The following is a 26957-nucleotide window of genomic DNA, read 5'->3' on the forward strand; positions in this document are numbered from 1 at the left end:
CAACATTTTATACTATGCATAAAATTTGATGCATATTGTTGCAAAATTGGAAATTAATGTACTTCTGGTCCAAAACGCAATGATGCTGGTCTGATCGAGGCTAGTCTATTACTTTGCAGTACATTTTATAATGATATTCTTCCGTTGGATATGCCTTTGCATGAACCTTCATGCAATTAAATTCGATGCATGCATTCTGCTGCGATTCCAACGACTGGCCGCTCGTGGCATCGCTCTTGCGTCCGTTGTACGAGTCTTGGCGGAACAGCCTGGCGTGGGCTCACAGCACTGTGCTGCATGCAGGGGGATGAAGCACATCATCTATCGGAATTAAAACAGTGCTACTGCCGCATTCACATAAGTGGAATGTAACCAGATTTTTAACAACATTATTTTACCCATGCATTATAAGCATATTGGTGGCACTTTCAAATGGACAATCTGATTGGTGGAGACGTTAAGGTACGATTTATTTTGAGGTTATAATATTCATGAAAGGCCTATGATTTTCTTATGATGGATTATTATTGAGGATTTTATCAGTTGCATTCCCATTTAACTTGAAATAGTCATGCAAATAGATAATTGTTTTAAAGCATTTATGCACGTTATGTGCGAATTAGAGGCAGAATAAGAATATGATATATCCTAATTAGAGGCGTTGGTGACCTTTTACGAGTGTATTGCTGCCATATTTAATTTGTATTGAGAAAATATACATAATAATAAACAAGTATACCTGTATCATTTGTCTATGTGCACCAACCGCACCCGGTCAATTCAGAGGCCTCTGAGAAAGGCTGAATCATATATCTCAGTTCTGTCCATCGACGTGCTTTGACCTGAAATTGGTCCAGATTTGATTAGATCTGAATGACAACATAGTGCGTTTTTCCTAGTTTGTGCAATGGATTGCACCAGAGGAAGAATAACGGAGCGCAAGGATGAGAAGCTCACACATAAGCCTGTCGATAACTGCAGTAAATACATTCAACATTTTTACGGGTCCTGGAAAGGCTAATTAAGCATTACACACTTTAGTCGGGAGGGACACAGACAGCGCTACTAGACATGGCACTGGCAAGGATACAGGCTACAGCCAACTCACATTTTTTCATCCAACTCTTTGATTCTGTATATCCCATCGACTATTATAGCCGACCTGTTCTTGCGTTTGCATGTAAACGTTTTTTTTTTTAGACAGCAGTTGCTTCTTCCGTGGTGTCCTCCCATGAACACCATTCTTGTTTAGTGTTTTACGTATCGTAGACTCGTCAACAGAGATGTTAGCATGTTCCAGAGAATTCTGTAAATCTTTAGCTGACACTCCAGGATTCTTCTTAACCTCATTGAGCATTCTGCACTGTGCTCTTGCAGTCATCTTTGCAGAACACTGTGAATGTTTAAATTGTGTATTCAATATAGACAAGACAAAATACAATAATTTGTGTGTTATTAGTGTAAGCAACCTGTGTTTGTCTATTGTTGTGACTTAGATGAAGATCAGATCAAATTTTATGACCAATTTATGCAGATATCCAGGTAATTCCAAAGGGTTCACATACTTTTTCTTGCCACTGTATGTACATGAAGGAAGGGTAAAGTGACTAGGCATCAGGATAGATAATAATAAGAGTAAAATAAAGTACAGACTAGCAGCAGCAAATGATGAGTGTAAACGTGTGTCAGAAATAGAGGTGCTGGATGTCTGGGAGCTCGGCCCCAGTGATGTACTGGGTTGTCCGCACCACCCTCTGTAGCACTTTGCGGTCAAGGGTGGTGCATTTGCCATACCAAGCGGTGATGCAGCCAGTCAATATGCTCTCGATGGTGCAGCTGTAGAACTTTAGAGGATCCGAGGGCCAATGCCAAATCTTTTCAGCCTCCTGAGGGGGAAGAGGTTCTGCCGTGCCCTCTTCTAGACTGTGCTGGTGTGTGTGGACCATGTTCAGTCCTTAGTGATGTGGATGGGAGCACAGAGCTTCCTTCAGGCGCTTGAACCCCGCTTCGGTCTCGTCTCCGTCCATTTCACTGTTTTCGGGAGGCGGCCCCTGGTTAGAACGGTAAGGGGGGGAGGCTATAGCCGCAAAGTTGGGGATAAACCGGCTGTAGTATCCTGCCAATCCCAGGAAGGACTGGTGCGTGTAACGGGCCAGTCACGTACCGCATGGACCTTCCTCTCCTGGAGCTTGACGTTCCCCCGTCCGAACAAATACCCCAGGTACTCCACCTCCCCGGGCACTAGCTTGCATTTCTTGGGGTTTGCTGTCAACCCAGCTTGCCTGAGCGAGTCCAGCACCACCAGTTTTGGCACCAACACCATGCGCTGTGGGACTCTTCGATGACCCCCATCCTCAGCATAGCCTTCACTTCCTGCTTCACGGCCTTCCTTCGGGCCTCAGGGATCAAGTTTGGCCTCTTTTGTACCGTATCCCCGGGCCGGGTGCGAACATGGTGTTCAATGATGGTCGTGCGGCCTGGCTTTTTGGAGAAAACCTGCTGTATTCCGAGCAAATGGCGCCGACAGAGATGGTCGCCTCGCTTCAAGTCCTTAGGAAACTATGCAATATTTTGTTTTTTTTATGTATTATTTCTTACATTGTTACCCCAGGAAAAGTTAAGTCTTATTACATACAGCCGGGAAGAACTATTGGATATTAGAACAATGTCAACTTACCAACTGTCACGTTCTGACCTTAGTTCCTTTTTTATGTCTTTATTTTAGTTTGGTCAGGGCGTTAGTTGGGGTGGGCATTCTATGTTGTTTTTTCTATGTTTTGTTCTGTTGTTCTATTTCTATGTGTTTGGCCTAGTATGGTTCTCAATCAGAGGCAGGTGTTAGTCGTTGTCTCTGATTGGGAGCCATATTTAGGTAGCCTGTTGTCTATTGTGTTTTGTGGGTGGTTGTTTCCTGTGTCTGTACCATACGGGACTGTTTCGATTTTTGTTTGTTCATTCACTTTGTTATTTTGTATTTTTGTAGTGTTCAGTTTTTTTATATTAAAATGGGCACTTACCACGCTGCACATTGGTCCGGTATCTATTACTCCTCGTCAGAAGAAGAGGAAAGTCGTTACACCAACATAACGACCAGGAATACGACTTTCCCGAAGTGGATCCTCTGTTTGGACCACCACCCAGGACAATGGATCTAATCCCAGAAGCCGACCCAAAACAACGGCGCCGCAGAAGGGGCAGACGGAGCGGCCTCCTGGTCAGGCTCCATAGACGTGCACATTGCCCACCGCCCCCCGAGTATACTACTCGCTAATGTCCAGTCTCTTAACAAGGTAGATGTATTAGAGCAAGGGTTGCCTTCCAGAGAGACAACAGAGATTGTAACATTCTCTGTTTCTGTCACGACTTCCAACGAAGGTGGCTCCTCTCCCTGTTCGGGAGGTGCTCGGCGGTCGTCGTCACGGGCATACTAGCTACCACCGATCCATTTTTCTTTTTCATTTGTGTCTGTCTGTTTCTTACACCTGTGTTCTATTGAGTTAATTTTTGTGGGTTTATTAACCTCGTTGCCTGCTGTTAATTTGTGCGGGATTATTTCTGTGTTTGTTTGGTGCGTGTGCTAGATTGCGCCACAGGCTATTCTCACGGTCATTTGTGCCGTTGTGATTTGTTTAGGAGTAGATTGTTATTTTCCCTCCTGTTGTCACTTCGAATTCCTGTTTTGTTGGGTGCCTTCATTGGGTTTGTTTCCTGACCAGTTTTGTTGTGTTTTGGACTCCCAAATAAATATTTTACTATTTGGACCTCAGTGCTCTCCTGCTCCTGACTCTTGCACCTACCTCGTTCTAGTGAGGCACCTTACAGTTTCACAGAAACATGGCTCTCTCGGGATATGTTGTCGGAATCGGTTCAGCCACCAGGCTTCTCCATGCATCGCGCCAACAAAGATAAACACCTCTCTGGTAAGAGGAAGGGCGGGTGTATGCTTCATGATTAACGACTCATGGTGTAATCATAACAACATACAGGGTCAAGTCCTTCTGCTTACCCGACCTAGAATTACTTACAATCAAATGCCAGCCATATTACCTCCCAAGAGAATTCTCGTCAGCTATTGTTATGGCTGTGTGCATTCCCCTCAAGCAGACACAACGACGGCCCTCAAGGAACTTCACTGGACTCTATGTAAACTGGAAACCATATATCCTAAGGCTGCATTTATTGTAGTTGGGGATTTTAACAAAGCAAATTTAAGAACAAGGCTACCTAAATTCTATCAGCATATTGATTGCAGTACTCGCAGAGGTAATACACTCGATCACTGCTACTCTAACTTCCGCGATGCATACAAAGCCCTCTCCCACCCTCCCTTCGGCAAATCCAACCATGACGCCATCTTGCTTGACCGTCTTATAGGCAGAAACTCAAACAGGATGTACCAGTGACTAGAACCATTCAACGCTGGTCTGACCAATCGGAATCCATGCTTCAAGATTGCTTTGATCACGTGGATTGGGATATGTTCCAGTCAGCCTCAGAGAACAACATCAATCTATACGCTGACTCTGTGAGTGAGTTTATAAGGAAGTGCATTGGAGATGTTGTACCCACTGTGAATATTAAAACCTACCCTAACCAGAAACCGTGGATGGATGGCGGCATTCGCGCAAAATTGAAAGTGCGAACCACTGCATTTAACCATGGAAAGAGGTCTGGTAATATGGCTGAATATAAAAAGTGTAGTTATTTGCTCCGCAAGAAAATCAAACAAGCTAAATGCCGGTACAGGGACAAAGTGGAGTCGCAATTCAACGGCTCAGATACGAGACGTATGTGGCAGGGTCTACAGGAAATCACAGACTACAAAAAGAAAACCAGCCATGTCACGGACACCGATGTCACGCTTCCAGCCAAACTAAACACCTTTGCCCGATTTGAGGATAATACAGTGCCACCGTTGCGGCCTGCTAACAAGTACTGCACCCCCCCCTCTCCTTCTCCGTGGCCGACGAGAGTAAAATATTTTAACGTGTTAACCCTCGCAAGGCTGCTGGCCCAGAGCATGCGCAGACGAGCTGGCTGGTGTGTTTACGGACATATTCAATCACTCCCTATCCCAGTCTATTGTCCCCACATGCTTCAAGATGGCCACCATTGTTCCTGTACACAAGAAGGCAAAGATAACTGAACTAAATCAAATCAAATCAAATTTTACTTGTCACATACACATGGTTAGCAGATGTTAATGCGAGTGTAGCGAAATGCTTGTGCTTCTAGTTCCGACAATGCGGTAATAACCAACGAGTAATCTAACCTAACAATTTCACAACAACTACCTTATACACAAGTGTAAAGGGATGAAGAATATGTACATAAAAATATATGAATGAGTGATGGTACAGAACGGCATAGGCAAGATGCAGTAGATGGTATAGAGTACAGTATATACATATGAGATGAGTAATGTAGGGTATGTAAACATTATATTAAGTAACAATGTTTAAAGTGGCTAGTGATACATTTTTTACATACATTTTTCCATTATTAAAGTGGCTGGAGTTGAGTCAGTATGTTGGCAGCAGCCACTCAATGTTAGTGGTGGCTGTTTAACAGTCTGATGGCCTTGAGATCGAAGCTGTTTTTCAGTCTCTCGGTCCCTGCTTTGATGCACCTGTACTGACCTCGCCTTCTGGATGATAGCGGGGTGAACAGGCAGTGGCTCGGGTGGTTGTTGTCCTTGATGATCTTTATGGCCTTCCTGTGACATCGGGTGGTGTAGGTGTCCTGGAGGGCAGGTAGTTTGCCCCCGGTGATGCGTTGTGCAGACCTCACTACCCTCTGGAGAGCCTTACGGTTGTGGGCGGAGCAGTTGCCGTACCAGGCGGTGATACAGCCCGACAGGATGCTCTCGATTGTGCATCTGTAGAAGTTTGTGAGTGCTTTTGGTGACAAGACGAATTTCTTCAGCCTCCTGAGGTTGAAGAGGCGCTGCTGCACCTTCTTCACAACACTGTCTGTGTGGGTGGACCAATTCAGTTTGTCCGTGATGTGTACGCCGAGGAACTTAACTTACTACCCTCTCCACTCCTGTGGAGAGGGATAGGGGGGTGCTCCCTCTGCTGTTTCCTGAAGTCCACGATCATCTCCTTTGTTTTGTTGACATTGAGTGTGAGGTTATTTTCCTGACACCACACTCCGAGGGCCCTCACCTCCTCCCTGTAGGCCGTTTCGTTGTTGTTGGTAATCAAGCCTACCACTGTAGTGTGCATGGCCACGCAGTCGTGGGTGAACAGGGAGTACAGGAGAGGGCTCAGAACGCACCCTTGTGGGGCCCCAGTGTTGAGGATCAGCGGGGTGGAGATGTTGTTACCTACACTCACCACCTGGGGGCGGCCCGTCAGAAAGTCCAGTACCCAGTTGCACAGGGCGCGGTCGAGACCCAGGGTCTCGAGCTTAATGACGAGTTTGGAAGGTACTATGGTGTTAAATGCAGAGCTGTAGTCGATGAACAGCATTCTCACATAGTTATTCCTCTTGTCCAGATGGGTTAGGGCAGTGTGCAGTGTGGTTGCGTCTTCTGTGGACCTATTGGGGCGGTAAGCAAATTGGAGGGGGTCTAGGGTGTCAGGTAGGGTGGAGGTGATATGGTCCTTGACTAGTCTCTCAAAGCACTTCATGATGACAGAAGTGAGTGCTACGGGGCGGTAGACGTTTAGCTCAGTTACCTTAGCTTTCTTGGGAACAGGAACAATGGTGGCCCTCTTGAAGCATGTGGGAACAGCAGACTGGGATAGGGATTGATTGAATATGTCTGTAAACACACCAGCCAGCTGGTCTGCGCATGCTCTGAGGACGCGGCTGGGGATGCCGTCTGAGCCTGCAGCCTTGCGAGGGTTAACACGTTTAAATGTTTTACTCACGTCGGCTGCAGTGAAGGAGAGTCCACAGGTTTTAGTAGCGGTCCGTGTCAGTGGCACTGTATTGTCCTCAAAGCGAGCAAAGAAGTTGTTTAGTCTGTCTGGGAGCAAGACATCCTGGTCCGCGACGGGGCCGGGGCTGGTTTTCTTTTTGTAATCCGTGATTGACTGTAGACCCTGCCACATACCTCTTGTGTCTGAGCCGTTGAATTGCGACTCTACTTTATCCCCAATGGGCTTGGGAAGTTATGCATCCCCCCCTGAAACATGATCTGCCAAATCACACTTCTTAACACCTTCCCGCACCAATGATTCGGAGGAAACATCGTTCAACTGACGACCGGTCAACTGATGCCTGCAGGCTCCCGACGCTGGGCCAATTGTGTGCCGCCCTATGGGACTCTGGATCACGCCTGGTTGTGATACAGCCCGGGATCAAACCCGGATCTGTAGTGACGCCATTAGCACTGTGGCTGTGCCACTCCAGAGGCCATTAAAACCTTTAATAGTCTTAATTAAAATGTCCATCCCTTATGAAAACGGGAGTTGCTTTGGACACAAGCATTAGGTTCTATACAGTGGGTTGAACTCTTGCAGGTCGCCAGGGTAGGGCATCGTGTGATTTATGAGTGCTGAGTAGTTGCTTAGTGCTGACCCTCTTCGAATGTCCTTTTGCCTATATTGATTTCTTCCTATTGACCACACTAAAGACAGGTTGGGCATCCCCACTCAGCCCCCTCTCGCTAAGTTCTACCCTGTGAGGTAGAGGACTTGGAGCAAGAAAAACTCTCACCTCTGCTGCAGTATGGTGCTAGGATGTGATGGTGATCCATCCATCTCCTCTCCTTACTCCCTACACACACTCTCCCTACCCCCTACACACACTCTCCCTACCCCCTACACACACTCTCCCTACCCCCTACACACACTCTCCTTACCCCCTACACACACTCTCCCTACCCCATATACACACTCTCCCTACCCCATATACACACTCTCCCTACCCCCTACATACACTCCAACCAAATTAATCAGTACAGCTATAGTGTGAAAGGAAATCAGTGTCCTCTGTGATAATGACCACAGAAATAAATTACCAGTCAAAACATTGTCAAAACATTGTTGTGGCTTTCATAAAGTAAAAATCTTGAACTAATATCTGACAAATGTAATTGTCAATGAAATGCACCTGACTTATTTATCTGCATTGAAAGTGCACAAATAGGTATGAACTGTTTTTAATTTGATATATCTATATCTATTTTTGGAGATTGTACAATGCCTAATGCAAGGGGTCAGGCCACTTACTTTACAGCCCTTATGTATATAAGTAAGACGGGTCAAGGTACCACAAAGTAGGAATATTTGCATGTCCTTTGTTAGAATGTGAACGGTGCAACGTTGTACTATTGTTTAAAGCTACACTCTAAGATGTGGATATCCTCAAAGAGTGGGTCACCAACAAAGACATAAACAATGGTGCAAATGTATTCCATGACATTTTCACATGCAAATAGTACATGATTTCTATGAAACAGTATGTAATGCTCAATGAATGACATTCCACATGAGAGCAACATTATGTTTTCTGAACACGATTTGAAACTATTTGGTTGTGATAAAGTACATAACATAGGTGTAGTAATCCCATGAAGGTATTCATGTTATATTCTTCGAAATCAAAGTGCATATCTCATTATTAAAAATACTGGAAATCTTGGTAACATAGTTCACCGCCAGACATGATAGTCTGACAGACGATTATGACTTCCAGGCCTCATATGAACCAATTAAATGAGGCTTGTATGGCTGTGTTTACACAGACAACCGAAGAAACCAAATCTGATTCTCTTTCTATATCCATTATTTTTTTCTGACTGTCCACACTCAGTTTTACATGTGACCCATATCATATTTGCACATTCACACTGATGTATCCTCTGAAGTAGTACACAGATACAATGCTTATTTCCTTTCACTGTTCCTTTCAATTTTAGTGTGGTTGTCATGAAAACGGCAGGGTGCTAAATAAAAACACTTCAAAGCAAATAAATCTGATTTGAGCGTCCAGACAGCAGTCGTATTTGGAGGATTGGGTTTGTATCAGGATGCGGATGTACATACAGTTGAAGTCGGAAGTTTACATACACCTTAGCCAAATACATTTAAACTCAGTTTTTCACAATTCCTGACATTTAATAATTTAATCATAGTAAAAATTCCCTGTCTTAGGTCAGTTAGGATCACCACTTTATTTTAAGAATGTGAAATGTCAGAATAATAGTAGAGAGAATGATTTATTTCAGCTTTTATTTCCATCATCACATTCCCAGTGGGTCAGAAGTTTACATACACTCAATTAGTATTTGATAGCATTGCCATTAAATTGTTTAACTTGGGTCAAACGTTTCGAATAGCCTTCCACAAGCTTCCCACAATAGGTTGGGTGAAATTTGGCCCATTCCTACTGACAGAGCTGGTGTAACTGAGTCAGGTTTGTAGGCCTCCTTGCTCGCACATGCTTTTTCAGTTCTGCCCACAAATGTTCTATCGGATTGAGGTCAGGGCTTTGTGATGGCCACTCCAATACCTTGACTTTGTTGTCCTGAAGCCATTTTGCCACAACTTTGGAAGTATGCTTGGTGTCAGTGTCCATTTGGAAGACCCATTTGCAACCAAGCTTTAACTTCATGACTGATGTATTGAGATGTTGCTTCAATATATCCACAATTTTCCTACCTCATGATGCCATCAATTTTGTGAAGTGCACCAGTCCCTCCTGCAGCAAAGCACCCCCACAACATGATGCTGCCACCCCCGTGCTTCACGGTTGGGATGGTGTTCTTCGACTTGCAAGCCTCCACCTTTTTCCTCCAAACATAATGATGGTCATTATGGCCAAACAGTTCAATTTTTGTTTCATCAGACCAGAGGACATTTCTCCAAAAAGTATGATCTTTGTCCCCATGTGCAGTTGCAAACCGTAGTCTGGCTTTTTTATGGCGGTTTTGGAGCAGTGGCTTCTTCCTTGCTGAGTGGCTTTTCAGGTTATGTCGATATACTGTGGATATAGATACTTTTGTTCCCGTTTCCTCCAGCATCTTCACAAGGTCCTTTGCCCTTGTTCTGGGATTGATTTGCACTTTTCACACCAAAGTACGTTCATCTCTAGGAGACAGAACGCGTCTCCTTCCTGAGCGGTACGACGCTGCGTGATCCCATAGTGTTTATACTTGCGTACTATTGTTTGTACAGATGAACGTGGTACCTTCAGGCGTTTGGAAATTGCTCCCAAGGATGAACCAGACTTGTGGAGGTCTACAATCTTTTTTCTGAGGTCTTGGCTGATTTCTTTTGATTTCCCCATGATGTCAAGCAAAGAGGCACTGAGTTTGAAGGTACGCCTTGAAATACATCCACAGGTACACCTCCAATGGACTCAAATGATGTCAATTAGTCTATCAGAAGCTTCTAAAGCCATGACATAATTTTCTGGAATTTTCCAAGCTGTTTAAAGGCACAGTCAACTTAGTGTATGTAAACTTCTGACCCACTGGAATTGTGATACAGTGAATTATAAGTGAAATAGTCTGTCTGTAAATAATTGTTGGGAAAATGACTTGTGTCATGCACAAAGTAGATGTCCTAACCGACTTGCCAAAACTATAGTTTGTTAACAAGAAATTTGTGGAGTGGTTGGAAAACGGGTTGTAATGACTCCAACCTAACTGTATGTAAACTTCCGACTTCAACTGTGCCTGCAATTACACAGGCAGCCGAATTTTGATATTTTTTCCACTAATTGGTCTTTTAACCAATCACATCAGATCTTTTCACGTCAGATCTTTTTCAGAGCTGATCTGATTGGTCAAAATACCAATTAGTGAAAAGATCATCAAAATTGATCCGCCTCTGTAAAAGCAGCCAATTGTAGGTGGTATAAATCGGATGTCAAAAGATCCAAATCCATGTGTTTTTTTTCTTTCTGTTTACACATTAGGTAAAATATCAGACAGGTATCAGATATGCAAATAAGGCTGTGTTTAAACAGGCAGTCCAATTCTGATATTTTGCCCAATTATTGGCAAAATAATTTGATCTGATTGGTCAAAAGACCAATTAGTGGCATAAAGCTCAGATTTGGGCTGCCTGTATAAGCACAGCCTAATTTGCAAAAGATCTGAATTGGCTGCCTGTGTAAACGCAGCCTAAATGTCATAATCAGTTGGTGAACTATTGTGGGTGTGGCTCTGCAGCTGTAAACTATGAATTCTGCTTCAGTGATAGTCATTGAGACCCCTGAATTCACTGCAATTGTCGCTACAGAAGATGCATATTCCAAAGGAAGGTGATAGTTTACTGAACTTACTACAACCTTGAGCGATCTCGCGTGCCTGCTTTAAAACTGAGTCAATAGAATTGTTTGATTATCTTAACACTGGGAATTATCATGAAACAAATCACCAACCAGACAAGTTTGTTATCTCCCTTGGCTCTCATTGTCGTACTTAAATAGAGCCTTCTTTCCCTCTAGACTTTGCTCAGCATTTATCTGCTGTTAACACAACCGTCATCACTACCATTCATTTAACAGCTCCATCATGAAAGGCCATCATATCTGCTAAACATCCTTACCTTTGCTGTACCTGCATGTCGCAGTTTCCTCCCCTCTAGATCTATTATTTTTACCTGTTAGAGCCGATTTGGACATATTTGTATAAAAGACTGAACATACTGAGCTCCATGTACAGTTGTGTAAATATATTAAATATGATGAAAATATTAGGTACGTACCTTTATGATTTATATTTACCTGATTGAGATGTATTAATTTGTTGTTACATTCATTGTACTGTGTTAAATGTGTTAGTATAAAGGCAGGAAGTTGGGCCTTCGGGGGAGGGAGTCCTTGCTAGACGCGGGAGCGGTATAGTTTTTTTTTAACCATACAGACATGTCATATTATGTATTTTCCATATCAAGTAATCTATGCTTTAAGTTGATTGGATAATAATTCTTTGTTAGATATAAGAAGAATACAAATTTTTGTTGCACCATATCCCTGGATGTCACTGAATGTTTGGCCGTTTGGAAACCTTGAGTGTGGACTGTATGCGTACGAAACAACCCCGCTTCAGGCTTGGGCAGTGGCTTTGGTAAAGAGGAAAGGAAGCCACTACAATCAAGTCAAACTCCGTGAAGGATTACTATTGGAAGGAAATCTCCGGTTCGGGCACACGCTGGATTTTGTTCTATTTGTAATTGCATTCGAACCACAAGGACAGCTCGCTTGGTAAGATTTGAACTCCTAGATTTCGCCAGGCGTGAGTAACCACTGCGAATGAATGAGCTGCCCTGTTCAATGCGATCGTTTGATCATGCATATTATGGAAGCGCAAATGTGCTTATAATTGGAATGTTTGATAAACTTGGGAATGGAATTCAAAACACAGCGTTGTGAAAACAATGAAGAAGTTTAAGTTTGGGAAACACAGATCCTATGCACAATGTAGCCTAATCATATGTCTTATATTTGGCCTATCGTGGAAATGCAATGCATCAACGCAACGAATGCAATTTAAGGATCTAAAGATACTGCGTGTTAACTTCATTAAAGGGACAAAACTTACAACGGGATGAAATGTTTAAAACGCATCTAAAATGCCGAACTTGCACATGTGCAATTCAAAATGGGTCAATTTGCTGAAATGGATGTCTGTGTTTTAAAGCATTAAAGCACTCTATGCAGCCTGGAGAGGCTAACTTGGAGTGTGTACACGCAAAATTAATGAAATAAAAGTTATTCTTGTTGATGGAGGAAACATTGCAACTGTGAATGAGAGTCTTGAAGCATTTGATGCTGTTCTCAATGACTTTAAGAATGCTCATGAATCTGTGCTAGAGCTGGTCACAGAGGAGGAACAGGAACAGGAGAGCATTAACTATTATCAACCAAGAATGAGGACTTATAAACATTTCCTGAAAGAGGTGGAAATATGAAAAAAGGCTGAAATTGAGCCACACGACAGCATTTCCAATGTGTCAAAAATATAAAGTAAAACAAAGTATTCTAAGACTGCTTCCTCAGTGTTCTCTGCATGCCTTAAAGCTGAGGCAGAATGAGCAGCTCTACTAGCTCGCCAAGCATCATTACAGGACAAGCATGCATTGGAACTGGAGAAAGCTCAACTGAATGTTAGGATGGAAAAAATGGCACTGGAAACGGACATAGCAGCATATAATGCCAAGGTCCTGGAGAGTACAGAGTCAACTTCTCAATCCCATTCTGTGGCAGCCCACATACTAAGCCAAGAAGATGGAATGAACTCTTATTTTGAGAAACAGGAACCAGAGGTCTATGAGGAACCTGAACCATCACCTGTTGAGTTTGCTGCATTAGGTGCAGTTCCAAAGACCCCACTACAAAGAGTTTTACAACAACCGACCACAAAGCCATCAAAACCTATTCAGAAAACAGTCATAAACCACACCCTTCAGCAGCCAACAGCAAGGTCTAGCAATCAACACAGAATCAACACTGTGGGTATCAGCCATAATACCAGCCATGATAACCTCTCTACTGTCATGCAAAGACAGAATGAAATTGCTGACCTCTTTGTACTACAGCACAAACAAGCCAAACTCCCTGTTAGGGAGATGCCTATGTTTGACGGTGATCCTCTAAACTTTAGGCCATTCATGCGTGCATTTGAGCATGGTATAGAAGATAAGACAAGCAGTCACCAGGATAGGCTCTATTACCTGGAACAGTACACCTCTGGGCAGCCCAAGGATCTGGTCCGTAGTTGTCTGCATATGGAAGCCAGAAGAGGCTATGCAGAGGCTAAGAGGTTGTTAAAGGAACACTTTGGCAATGAAATCAAAGTCACCACTGCTTACATGGAAAAGGCTTGGAACTGGACAAACATCAAACCAGATGATGGAAAGGGACTGGGTGGTTATGCACTCTAAGAGGTTGCTGTAACGCTATGCAAGACCTACAGAACATGGAAGAGCTTAATCTTCCCTCCAACATAAAGTTGATCATGTCAAAATTTCTACGGCATGTGATATTATAGAGAGAAGTCACCTGAGGGCCCAGTTCAGTGACCTGGTGACGTTCATGGAAAAACAGGCCAAAATACTGCAGGATCCGTTGTATGGAGTTATTCAAGATCCCCTGACCAACAAGTTTTTAAAAACCTAAACAGAAGCTGACTTTAAACAGCAGTTCAAGTCCAAGAGTAGGGGAAGCAGCTTTGCCACTGCAGTAGCTGTAGTGGCAGATTGTGACTCTGAAAAACCTCTAAAAGAACAAACATTCAAAGTAAAGAGACCAGGCACCTACCCTTCTGATGCTCCTAGTATCTCATGTATATTTTTTGCTGGTGAGCATTTATTGGTCAACTGCCAACAGGTGAAGGCACAGCCACACAAATTCAAGGTTGGGTTTCTGAGATCAAAAGGCCTTTGTTTTGGCTGTTTGATGAGAGGACACTTAAGCAGAGAATGTAAAAGAAGGATGACCTGTCAGAGTTGTCAAAGAAAGCACCCCACTATCCTGCACATTGAAGGAGAGAGATTTAGATCTCAAAAGGCAGATATGAGTGGTGTAGCAGTAAAGCGGGAGGAAACTGTCAGCAGTGCTCTTGTTTCACTGGAAGCTGGTGAAGATACCGGGGCCGTACAGATTGTGCACTTGCAATTGTGCCAGTTCAAGTAAAGGTGGCAAATGGAAGCAAGTCTGTGTTAACCTATGCGTTTCTCGATTCTGGTAGCTCAGCAACATTTTGTACGGAGAGACTCATGAGGCAGTTGCAAGCTAAAGGCAGTGAGACTGAAATTCTGCTACGCACAATGGGGCAGGAGAGTCCTACCAAGAGCTTTGAGATATCTGGATTAGAGATTGGCAATGTGGAAGGCGACACATTTCTTGCATTACCAAAGGTCTACACCCAACATAAGATCCCAGTGACAAGAGAGAATATTCCCACTCAGAAAGATCTCAAAAGGTGGCCATACCTGAAAGAGGTTCAGTTGAAGGAGATTGATGCCGACGTCGAACTCCTGATTGGCGTAAATGCTCCAAAGGCAATGGAACCCTGGCAAATCATAAATAGCCAAGGCAACAGACCGTATGCAGTGAAAACCCTCTTTGGATGGGTGATGAACGGTCCTCTTAACAGTTGTACCATGGCAGAAGAATCTGGGGGTCCTACGGTGATGGCCAATCGTATCTCAATGGCCGACCTGGGGGTTCTTCTTGTAAATCAGTACAACCATGACTTCCCTGAGAGAGAGTATGAAGAGAAAAGTGAGATGTCAGCTGAGGATCGTAGGTTTATGGAGATCGTATCAAGCTCCATAACCCTCAAAGACCATCACTACTACTTACCGTTGCCCTTTTGCAACAAAGATGTAGTCCTGCCAAACAATCGTGACATGGCAAAGAAGCTGGCTCTAAATATTATCAGGAAGTTCAAGAAGGACAAAGGTTACGCTGCAGAGTACAAAGGCTTCATGGAAGAGATGATAACAAAAGGTTACGCCGAGAAGGTACCACAAGAACAGCTCCTCAGAGAAAGGCAAGGTATGGTACATACCACACCATGGCGTTCACCATAAGCGCAAAGCAACGATACGAGTGGTGTTTGACTGTTCATCATCCTATAAAGGTACATCTCTTAACAGTGAACTCCTTCAAGGCCCTGACCTGGCAAACACGCTTATAGGAGTCTTGCTAAGATTTCGGCAAGAGCACATTGCCATGATGGCAGACATCGAAGGAATGTTCCATCAAGTACGTGTCCATGAAGATTACTTAGACTTCCTGCGATTCCTATGGTGGCCGGACGGTGATACTAACAAAAGATTGGAGGAGTACAGAATGACGGTACATCTTTTTCGGTGCTATATCCTCTCCAAGTTGTGCAAACTTTGCACTGCGAAAGACTGCAGAAGACAACTGTGAGAGGTACGATGAAGAGGTGATTCAAACAGTCAAGTCCAACTTCTATGTTGATGACTGCCTCAAGTCAGTGGCCACAGAAGAACAAGCCATAGCTCTCACAAAAAACCTCAGGGATGTCTCTCAGGGTGGGTTCAAATTGACCAAGTGGGTCAGCAACAGCCGCACTGTGCTGGCTTCTATCCCTGATGAACACAAAGCCAAGCAGATAAAAGAACTGGACCTGGACAGAGAAAAGCTGCCTGTTGAAAGAGCACTTGGAATCCGATGGAACATTGAAAGTGATGTTTACCTTCCGAGTCACTGTCAAGAACAGACCCCTTACAAGAAGAGGTATTCTCTCAACTGTCAGCTCTATTTATGATCTATTAGGTTTCCTCGCCCCATTCATATTAAAGGCAAAGCAAATTCTTCAAGTGCTCTGCAAGCTAAAGTGTGGATGGGACGAAGACATCCCTGAAGAACACTCTATTTCATGGAAGAGATGGCTCTCAGAGCTGGACCAGCTCTCCAGATTCCAGATCGACAGGTGTATGATGTCTGAGAACTTTGGTCAAGGACGAAGGTCTACACCAGCTGCATCACTTCGGTGATGCAAGTGAACAAGGTTATGGCACGGCAAGCTACCTTAGGTTCACAAACGGTATGGAAAAGGTCCACATCGCATTCATACTGGGGAAATCAAGGGTGACTCCACTCAAGCAGATGACGATCCCCAGACTGGAACTTGCTGCAGCAACACTGGCAGTGCGAGTGGACAGGATGTTAAGGTTGGAGCTCCAGATTGAACTTGAGTCAACTTTCTGGACAGACAGCTAGTCTGTGCTAAAATACATCCGCAACGATACCAAGAGATTCCATACTTTTGTGGCTAATAGGGTTGCTATGATCCGTGACCCATCGAAAGCAAAACAGTGGAGGTATTTGAACTCCAAACACAACCCAGCCGATGATGCCTCAAGAGGATTACATGTTGAAACTTTCCTGAACTAAAAGAGATGGCGCAAAGGACCAGAATTCCTGGAGGAAACAGAAACACAATGGCCAAAAGTCCCCGAGGAGCTTGGCTTCATCCCTCCGGATGATCCAGAGGTGAGAAAAGACGCCATCGTAAACAGTACATGTGTGGAAGAAAAGAGTCCGACCAGCAAACTGATTGAGAACTATTCAACATGGAACAGCTTGAAGAAAGCAGTTGCCTGGATGCTGAAACTGAAGAGACTTCTTCTACAGTTAAGCCAGAAAAGGAAAGTTCTCACACAAACTGATCCAGGATCAGATCAGAGTCTGACAAACTCACTGAAGGAACAAATTGACAAGTTCAAACTGACGTTTAGAAAAGAAAGTCTGTCTGTAGATGACCTAGATGAAGCAGAAAAGGTCATCATTCGATTTGAGCAATGACAGCACTTTAAACAAGAAATTGCACTTGTTGTAAAAGAAAAACAATGTGCCAAGAGAAGCGGCTCAATCTGTAAGCTTGATCCAATTGTTGACAATGGCATTCTGAGAGTAGGAGGAAGGTTAAGCAAAGCTGCTATGCCTACGGAACTAAAGAATCCTGTGATCCTGCCCAAAGACTCCTACATCTCCAGACTGATCTTACTCCACATCCATGAGCAGGTTGCCCACTCTGGGAGAGGTCACATGCTTTCTAGACTTCACCAGCGATATTGGATACCCTGTGCCAACTCCTTAGCAAGGAAGATCCTTAAGAGCTGTGTCTTCTGCAGGCGGATGCAAGCTAGAGTTGGAGAACAGAAGATGGCTGACCTTCCACAAGATCGGGTGTCACCTGATTTGCTGCCTTTCACCCATGTGGGCATAGATTACTTCGGCCCCATAGAGGTGAAGCGGTATGGTGTGATCTTTACTTGCCTTGTGAGTCGAGCTGTCCATCTAGAAGTTGCTAGTTATCTGGATACTGATTCCTGCATCAATGCCCTGCGCAGGTTCATCTGTCGAAGGTGCCCAGTAACAAGTATCAGAACAGACAATGGCACCAACTTTGTTGGAACACACAGAGAGCTAGGAGAAGCTCTGAAAGAGCTGGATCACAACAAGATTCAAAATTAATTACTGAAGGAAGGAGTGACATGGTCATTCAACCCTCCCTCTGGAGCCCACCATACACATGGGAGAGGTTGATCCGACTGGTGAAAAATATCCTCTATTCCGTCCTTAAAGAGCAAGTACTGGATGATGAGGCTTTGCAGACGGCCTTGTGTGATGTTGAGGCGATTATGAACGACAGACCAATCACTACTGTAACAAATGACCCTAATGATCTAGAACCCCTGACTCCAAACCATCTGCTTCATCTGAAAGCAAAGCCAGTCCTGCCACCAGGACTATTCCAGAGAAGCGACCTATACTCACGAAAGAGATGGAAGCAAGTACAATATATCACTGACCTCTTCTGGAAGAGATGGATCAGGGAGTATCTTCCACTTATGCAGGAGCGGAACAAGTGGAACAAAACTAAGAGAAACTTCAGTGCTGGTGACCTTGTGGTCATCGTCGATGACACCGCCCCAAGGAACTCTTGGCTAATGGGGCGTGTGGTGAAGGCTTTGCCAGGGGCCAAAGGTCTTGTCCGGAGTGTCATGGTTAAGACTAAGACCAATATCTTACAGAGACCTATCAATAAACTCTGTCTGCTCCTCGAGGCGATGGAGTGACACACACACACAGTGCTCCATCTTTGAATCACGTGCACCTCTGATTCGTTGATGTCATACTCTTACATTCTTTGATGTCATACATTTTTGGACGCCAAACTCTTGACATTTTTGGAAGTTGAACACCTTTATACTTCAACTCAGACTGAGATCTATGGACTATTTTCCTATATGGCACCTTGTATATTTGTATATAGCTATGAACTGTAATAGTGCTCTGGTATAGAATGTTTTGTGTATTGGCTCTACGTTTGAATATTGAGTAATTGTTGTGCATTCAGTGCAGTGAACAATTAGGGGCCGGTATGTTAGAGCCGATTTTGGACATATTTGTATAAAAGACTGAACATACTGAGCTCCATGTACATTTGTGTAAATATATTAATGTATATGATGAAAATATTAGTTACGTACCTTTTATGATTTATATTTACCTGATTGAGATGTATTAATTTGTTGTTAGTGTAACTCAGTTTTTGGCCCCCCCCTCTTGCCCATTTCATTGTACTGTGTTAAATGTGTTAGTATAAAGGCAGGAAGTTGGGCCTTCGGGGGAGGGAGTCCTTGCTAGACGCGGGAGCGGTATAGTTTTTTGACCATACAGACATGCATACAGACATGTCATATTATGTATTTTCCATATCAAGTAATCTAAGCTTTAAGTTGATTGGATAATCATTTTTTTGTTAGATATAAGAATAAAAAATGTTGTTGCACCATATCCCTGGATGTCACTGAATGTTTGGCCGTTTGGAAACCTTGAGTGTGGACTGTATGCGTACGAAACAACCCCGCTTCAGGCTTGGGCAGTGGCTATGGTAAAGAGGAAAGGAAGCCACTACAACCAATATTCACATTTGTCACTGGTCCATTAATACCGTGCCCTTGGAAATTAGAAGTTACCTCAGGTATCCTACTGAATAAACATAACTTGTGTGTTATTGTTTACAGATGGGGAAAGTCCTTAGCTGTTCGTTATGGGATTTTGGGGGATCCAATGGCCGACAGGAGACGTCTTCTCTCTGAGTGGATACAGGCAGTAGGGTATGATACCAACTCTCTTTTACTGTAATGGATGCCAGACATGTTTTTTTCTGTTGTTTAGAAAGTGTTAAATCAGATTTCATGTGATACTGTAAGCTGCCATTTACTGTAGCTGAAGAAAACCGATCATGGCAGCGTTCAATTCATCCAGCAATTAGGCTAATCTTGTCACCTCAGATATGGTCACAAAATGTTGGACTTTTGCTTCGCCGCCCAAGCAGGTGGTGACCGCAGCACGTCTCCTGTTTGTCCTTGTGTGCTGTGACCGTTTTTAGGATGCGTTCCTTAAGGAAGACCGTGTTGTTGGCCATTGTGGCATCTGTGGTGTTGGTGGTGGCCCTCCTCCATTCCTGGCCCACCCGGGCCTACACCACCGTGGATGTCTGGCAGAGACCAGGGCCTGCAGTAGAGAGGCACCTGGAGGAGAGGTTCCCAGAACCAGACCACAGATCTGCCAACATCCCCTATCGCGTGAAGGAGAGTATTGCAGGGTCAGTATTTGATATAAGGCCTTTGAATTATTTTTATTTTTTTTCTCTTTGATATTCTGACTCAATAAGCTGATGATGTGGTGGAAATCATGTTTCATTGTCATTTGATTGATGAAGTCCTATCATCCCTTTCGTCTGTCTCCAGTCTGTTGGCACGTAATGGATGTGTGTGTGAAGGTGAGAGTGGGGGCATGAACCTGCCCTTTGCCCAGCTGCTGTTCCCCCGGGTGTCAGCCCACCCCATGCACACTGCATTTGAGGCTTCTGAGCTGGAAGAGATGAAGAAACGAAGGGCAAAGGAGTACCAGGGCTTCCAGATGAGGTGAGAGCAAAGCACTGTACACCAGCACAGAACTGAAAGGGAAGGACTTCCCATATATTATTGTAGGTAGTCCTTACCCTAGGGGAAGTTGCTGTGTTTGTCATTTCATGTGATTAAATACCAAGCTTTGACATTCTTAGGTTTAGGTTAAACTTGCTGTAGGTCTTTTGAACGAACGAGATGATGTCATTGGGTTAGGCTGAACATTACCCCATTTTTTTTTTTTTTTTTTTTTTTTTTAACATGTAGGCCAAATAGGGTTCATGAGGCTTTAGTCTAGCTGTAATAGCTTTGAGTACTGATTATTAAACTGGTGTGTATCTGCCCCCTACAGGTCTCAGACTCCTGCAGATATGCTCATCGTGGCCGAGGCCAACAATCCTCTGCAGTACCCAACACAGGGGATGGAAGTACGGCCGCTCAAAACCATCCTCATCCCAGGTCTGACCCATAACAGAGATTAGTTTAATTTTACCTTGACATACATTGCATTCGGGAAAGTATTCAGACCCCTTGACCATTTCCACATTTTGTTACGTTACAGCCTTATTCTAGAATGGATTAAATAAATACAAATCTAATCAATCTACACACAATACCCCATAATGACAAAGCAAAAACAGGTTTTTAGAAATGTAAAAAAACTGAATGTTCTGTCAGGTTGGATGGGGAGCGTCGCTGCACAGCTATTTTCAGGTCTCTCCAGAGATGTTTGATTGGGTTCAAGTCCAGGTTCTGGCTGGGCCACTCAAGGACATTCAGAGACTTGTCCCGAAGCCACTCCTGCGTTGTCTTGGCTCTGTGCTTATGGTCGTTGTTCTGTTGGAAAGTGAATCGTCACCCCAGTCTGAGGTCCTGAGTACTCTGGAGCAGGTTTTCATCAAGGATCTCTCTGTACTTTGCTCTGTTCATCTTTCCCTCAATCCTGACTAGTCTCCCAGTCCCTGCCGCTGAAAAACATCCCCACAGCATGATGCTGCCACCACCATGCTTCACCGTCAGGATGGTGCCAGGTTTCCTCCAGATTTAACGCTTGGCATTCAAGCCAAAGAATTCAATCTTGGTTTCATCAGACCAGAGAATCTGGTTTCTCATGGTCTGAGAGTCTTTAGGTTTCTTTTGGCAAACTCCCTGCGGGCTGTCATGTGCCTTTTACTGAGGAGTAGCTTCTGTTTGGCCACTACCATAAGACTTGATTGGTGGAGTGCTGCAGAGATGGTTGTCCTTCTGGAAGGTTCTCCCATCTCTGGAGCTCTGTCAGAGTGATCATCGGGTTCTTGGTCACGTCCCGATGCTCAGTTTGGCCGGGCGGCCAACTCTAGGAAGAGTCTTGGTGGTTCCAAACTTATTCCATTTAAGAATGAGGGAGCCCACTGTGTTCTTGGGGACTTTCAATACTGCAGAAATGTTTTGATACCCTTCCCCAGATCTGTGCCTCAACACAATCCTGTCTCGGAGCTTTACGGACAATTCCTTCGACCTCATGGCTTGGTTTTTGGTCTGACATGCACTGTCAACTGTGGGACCTTATATAGACAGGTGTGTGCCTTTCCAAATCATGTCCAATTGATTGGAGTCCACCTGTGGTAAATTCAGTTAAATTGTAGAAACCTCTCAAGGATGATCAATGGAAACAGGATGCACCTGAGCTCAATTTCAAGTCTCATAGCAAAGTGTCTGAATACATGGTTTTTTAAATTTTATATAAATTAGCAAGAATGTCTACAAACCTGTTTTCACTTTGTCGTTATGGGATATTGTGTGTAAATTGATAATCAATTTTAGAATAAGGCTGTAACGTAACAAAATGTGGAAAAAGAGAAGGGGTCTGAATACTTTCCGAATGGACTGTAGGTCCCTTGATATTTAAAACCTAATTTGTAATGGAAACCTGGCGATTAGGCAAAATCCACTGCTCACCCAGAGCTGATTAGTGAAGATGCTGGAGCCAAAAGGCAAAACTGGAGAAACAGGAACAAGTCTCTGCACACTTCTAGTAAGATGCAAATTTCTTTAATTGTGTCTGAGCTTTCAGTCAGCCGACCTTCATCAGGAAACCTGGCAAAATAGGGCAAGCATACAAAGACAAGTGTAATTTTATCAAGTTACCAATCCAGGGAGACTGTCCTATTACAACAATGTTAAAAATTTGAAAAAACCCAGCACACCGGTAATCTTGATGCTGATCTTATTCACCAACGTTTTGGTCTCAATCAATCTTCATCAGGGTATTTGGAAGTAAAACTCATTGTCTTTTAACGTGACAGACAATAGGTGTTCTAACGATCTAATACTATTATTACTACGGTGTTAGTACTATTAATGCAACCACTGACAGCTACTATCTATACCATTACTACCATGATAACCTACTGCACTGTATGGCTGTTTTAGAGCAGAGAATAGTGTTTTGTTGCACAACAGAGAAATAGTGTTTACTTCAGCTGACAATTGATGTGGTGAATTTGGATTGGATAAACATCCAACACCTTCATCAAATATGCCAGTAAATTGACGTCATATGTTTTCAGGACTTGCAGTACAAGACCATCCCAAAGAGCTGTACATAGTAAGTAGACCAATAACATTTGGTTTGAGTTATTATTTCCAATACTATTCCATCTGTCTGGTCCTTGTCTTCTTTGTTCTGTCTCCCTCTTAATTTTTTTTCTTTCTCAGGTCAACTTCACCTCTACCCTGGGAACGTTAAACGTGGCAGCAGAGGTTGAGGGGGTAAAGGTCAAAGGTGACGGGGAGATGCACATGACCCTGACCAGCAGCATGCTGTCCAATTTGAACCGGCAGCTACAGTTTGTCACCTATACCAACACACTGTTCCACCCTAGTACAGCAGACACAGGTGAGGCTAGACACACCTGTCTTTCTGCTGTGTACTACTTATTTCTGTGTTGTGTTCATTATCAAATAATTATCATATAACATCTGTAAAATATTTATGGTAATGAGGTTGGAAATACTCTCGCTGTGTCTTTCAGTGCAGTTTGAGACAGAGGGTCACCAAGCCATGTTTACTATCAAGGTCCGTCATGGTGTAACTCCAAAACTCTACAACACAGGACCCAAAGGGGGTATGTCAACAAATACAACAGCTGACTGTATCTGTCACAACCGCACAACACTTCCAAAAAAAAGAAGAAAATTGCATCTGAGATCAATGTACAGTATGTAATGTCAAATACCTTTAACTTTTTGTCTCTCTCTGTTCCCCTTCTAGAATACAACATCAGTGCCCTTGTTACCATAGCAACCAAAACCTTCATGCGCTATGACAAGCTCCAAGGTCTCATCGACAGTGTGCGAAAATACTATTCCACTGTCACCATAGTAATAGCTGATGACAGTGAAAACCCAAAGACAGTCTCTGGCCCCTACATCGAACATTACATCATGCCATTTGGAAAGGTATTTTTTTTAAACCCTACTGCCTCTATTTGCAAGTAAGGGATGGGATACAGTGTACCTGTCAAGTCAAAAATGTGTCTAACACTAACATTGTTTGCTTAAATGATCCTTGACAGATGACCTTAAGTGAAAAAGTTGGAAAGAAACTGTCTTGAAAAAAAGTCCTGTCTGTGATTTTCTTAGTTGTCCTTTCGCTGCTTCTGCTTCCTCTTTCCCACATCCTGTTCTGTGTCACAACAACTAGGGCTGGTTTGCAGGACGGAACCTAGCCGTTTCCCAGGTGACTACCAAGTATGTGCTGTGGGTGGACGATGACTTCATCTTCACGGCCAACACCAAGCTGGAGAAACTGGTGGACGTCCTGGAGAGGACTACCCTGGACCTGGTGAGGGGCACAGGCATTGCCATACTGTATTGTAGACCTGGGTTCAAATATCACATGAAATCGTTCAAATACTTTAATAGTTAGTACCAATAATTCAACAATGGTCCACTTTCTATGCAACAGTCGACTCCAGTTCAGAAGCTTTCTCTGGACTCAGAACACATTGGTTACTCACTGGGATTTACTCTGCAGAGCCAAAAACAGCACCTACACAATTCACCACATTCCATCTTGGGTAGCATGAGGAAACATAATCAACATTTCAGTCATTTTGCCAGACAGACACAACTTATTATGAGTTATTAAAGTTTAAAAATAATTTTGATTTACAGCACATCATGAAAAGAGTATTGAAATAAATTATGTTAGCTGTCTTCTGAAGATGACAAATGAGGAGGAGGCATTCCTTGCTAGCCACATCCAGTCTATCATCTCACAAATGCAGTAACATTGCCTTTAAAAGATGCATTGTCTACTAGCGTGATAAGATTGAATCCCGGGCCTTGTTTTCTACTTACAGAAGAAAGCAATCTCTCAACAGACTCTTCCGTTCTCATCCTCTCTTCTTCACTGAACCGTACAGGCATATTCTTGCTCTGTAATACATGAACACCACAGCAATATCAGTCATGCGCGTGTGCACAAACTCACACAAACACGCAGGCATGGATGCATGGACACACACACACGTCATACATGCACACAATCCTAGCACAAAAGCCACAAAAGCTGACACCCACACATAAGGCTTGTAATGAATGATCTGTGTGTGTCTGTTTGAGGGTGAAGGGTGTTTTGGCTGGAGCCTGAATCCCGCTCAGAGACTTACTGTGTGCTCTGGGAATAGAATAGACCTCTTGTGTACCATAGACTGGGACTCCTACTCTTGAGAGGGGAGTCTATGGGTTACACATGTCAGCAGCTGGTCAGCTGGACACTTTGAATCCCTTCTTTCTTCGGACCCCAAAAGCACAGACAGACAAACATGGGACGGAGAAACTTCTCGGTTTTCTGGTTCTTATTTTAGTTTTGTCTGTTTATTGTGTCCTTTGGAAAGATGACGTGATCAAGGATCCAACTGTTTCCATCGGTTTCCTTCTGATTTCGTATATCAAATCACTACAGCATGCACTCAATATCAACTTCAGTCAGACAATTGGAAGTACCCCTAATGTTGTTTTTTTTACACGGTATACAGTGCATTCAGAAAGTATTCAGATCCCTAAACTTTCCACATTTTGTTACGTTACAGCCTTTTTCTAAAATTGATTAAATAAAACATTTCAAATTAAAAAAAATAATAAACAGAAATCCCCTATTTACATAAGTATTCAGACCCTTTGCTATGAGACTCGAAATTGAGCTCAGGTGCATCCTGTTTCCATTGGTCATCCTTGAGATGTTTCTACAACTTGATTGGAGTCCACCTGTGGTAAATTCAATTGATTGGACATGATTTGGAAAGGCACACACCTGTCTATATAAGGTCCCAATGTTGACCGTTCATGTCAGAGAAAAAAATCACGCAATGAGGTTGAAGGAATTGTCCGTAGAGCGCCGAGACAGCCTTGTGTCGTGGCACAGATCTGGGGAAAGGTACCAAAAAATGTCTGCAGCATTGAAGGTCCCCAAGAATACAGTGGCCTCCATCATTCTTAAATGGAAGAAGTTAGGAACCACCAAGACTCTTCCTAGAGCTGGCCACCAGGCCAAACTGAGCAATCGGGGAAGAAAGGCCTTGGTCAGGGAGGTGACCAAGAATCCAATGGTCACTCTGACAGATCTCCAGAGTTCCTCTGTGGAGATGGGAGAACCTTCCAGAAGGACAACCATCTCTGCAGCACTCCACCAATTAAGCCTTTATGGGAGAGTGGCTAGACAGAAACCACTCCTTAGTAAATGGCACATGACAGCCCGCTTGGAATTTTCCAAAAGGACTCTCAGACAATGAGAAACAAGATTCTCTGCTTTTTCTGATGAAACCAAGATTGAACTCTCTGACCTGAATGCCAAGCGTCACGTCTGGAAGAAACCTGGCACCATCCCTATGGTCAAGCATGGTGGTGCCTGCATCATGCTGTGGGGGTGTTTTTCAGCGACGGGGACTGGGAGACTAGTCAGGATCGAAGGAAAGATGAACGGAGCAAAGTATAGAGAGCTCTTTGATGAAAACCTGCTCCAGAGTGCTCAGGACCTCACACAGGGGCGAAGATTCAACTTCCAACAGGACAACGACCCTAAGCACTCAGCAGGAGTGGCATCGGGACAGGTCTCTGAATGTCCTTGAGTGGCCCAACCAGAGCCCGGACTTGAACCTGATCGAACACCTCTGGAGAGACATGAAAATAGCTGTGCAGCAACGAACCCATCCAACCTGACAGAGCATGAGAATAAGAGGATCTGCAGAGTAAAATGGGAGAAACTCTCCAAATACAGGTGTGCCAAGCTTGTAGCGTCATACCCAAGAAGACTCGAGGCTTTAATCACTGCCAAAGGTGCTTCAACAAAGTACTGAGTAGAGGGTCTGAATACTTACCTATTTTTTTATTTGTAATAAATTAGCAAAATAGTCTAAACCTGTTTTTGCTTTGTCATTATGCGGTATTGTATATAGATTGAGGGGAAAAAACGATTTAATCAATTTTAGAATAAGGCTGTAACGTAACAAAATGTGGAAAAAGTCAAGGGATCTGAATACTTTCCGAATGCACTGTATGTTCTTTGTGTGTATGTGTATCAGAATCAATGCATTCTTTATATGCACATTT

The 26957-nt window shown here is 43.6% G+C and overlaps 1 protein-coding gene and 1 long non-coding RNA gene across 5 annotated transcripts in view; one reads left to right on the forward strand and one right to left on the reverse strand.

Annotated features, from left to right (window-relative positions):
* Positions 1-262: 262 nt before the first annotated feature.
* LOC139536582 (beta-1,4 N-acetylgalactosaminyltransferase 1-like) overlaps positions 263-26957 on the forward strand; it is a 29704-nt gene continuing 3009 nt past the window's right edge. Inside the window, exons 1-10 of one of the 4 annotated variants that reach the window (XM_071337224.1) lie at positions 263-462; positions 19476-19568; positions 19844-20059; positions 20205-20381; positions 20716-20822; positions 22913-22950; positions 23061-23241; positions 23378-23470; positions 23617-23804; positions 24049-24189. In XM_071337224.1, the coding sequence (XP_071193325.1) occupies positions 19522-19568; positions 19844-20059; positions 20205-20381; positions 20716-20822; positions 22913-22950; positions 23061-23241; positions 23378-23470; positions 23617-23804; positions 24049-24189 (1188 nt within the window). In that variant the 5' untranslated portion in view covers positions 263-462; positions 19476-19521. Of the gene's footprint in view, positions 463-11787; positions 12200-19474; positions 19569-19789; positions 20060-20204; positions 20382-20715; positions 20823-22912; positions 22951-23060; positions 23242-23377; positions 23471-23616; positions 23805-24048; positions 24190-26957 lie in introns of those variants that run through there. The other 3 variants (XM_071337226.1, XM_071337225.1, XM_071337227.1) reach the window with 3 other exon arrangements.
* LOC139536590 (uncharacterized) lies at positions 22379-26859 on the reverse strand. The gene is made up of 2 exons (XR_011667334.1): positions 24708-26859; positions 22379-24419 (listed from the first exon to the last, which is right to left on the reverse strand). It is a non-coding gene; the product is annotated as an uncharacterized lncRNA (long non-coding RNA).

The sequence above is a fragment of the Salvelinus alpinus genome, chromosome 12 (assembly GCF_045679555.1).
Source record: "Salvelinus alpinus chromosome 12, SLU_Salpinus.1, whole genome shotgun sequence".
Taxonomy (NCBI): Eukaryota; Metazoa; Chordata; class Actinopteri; order Salmoniformes; family Salmonidae; genus Salvelinus; species Salvelinus alpinus.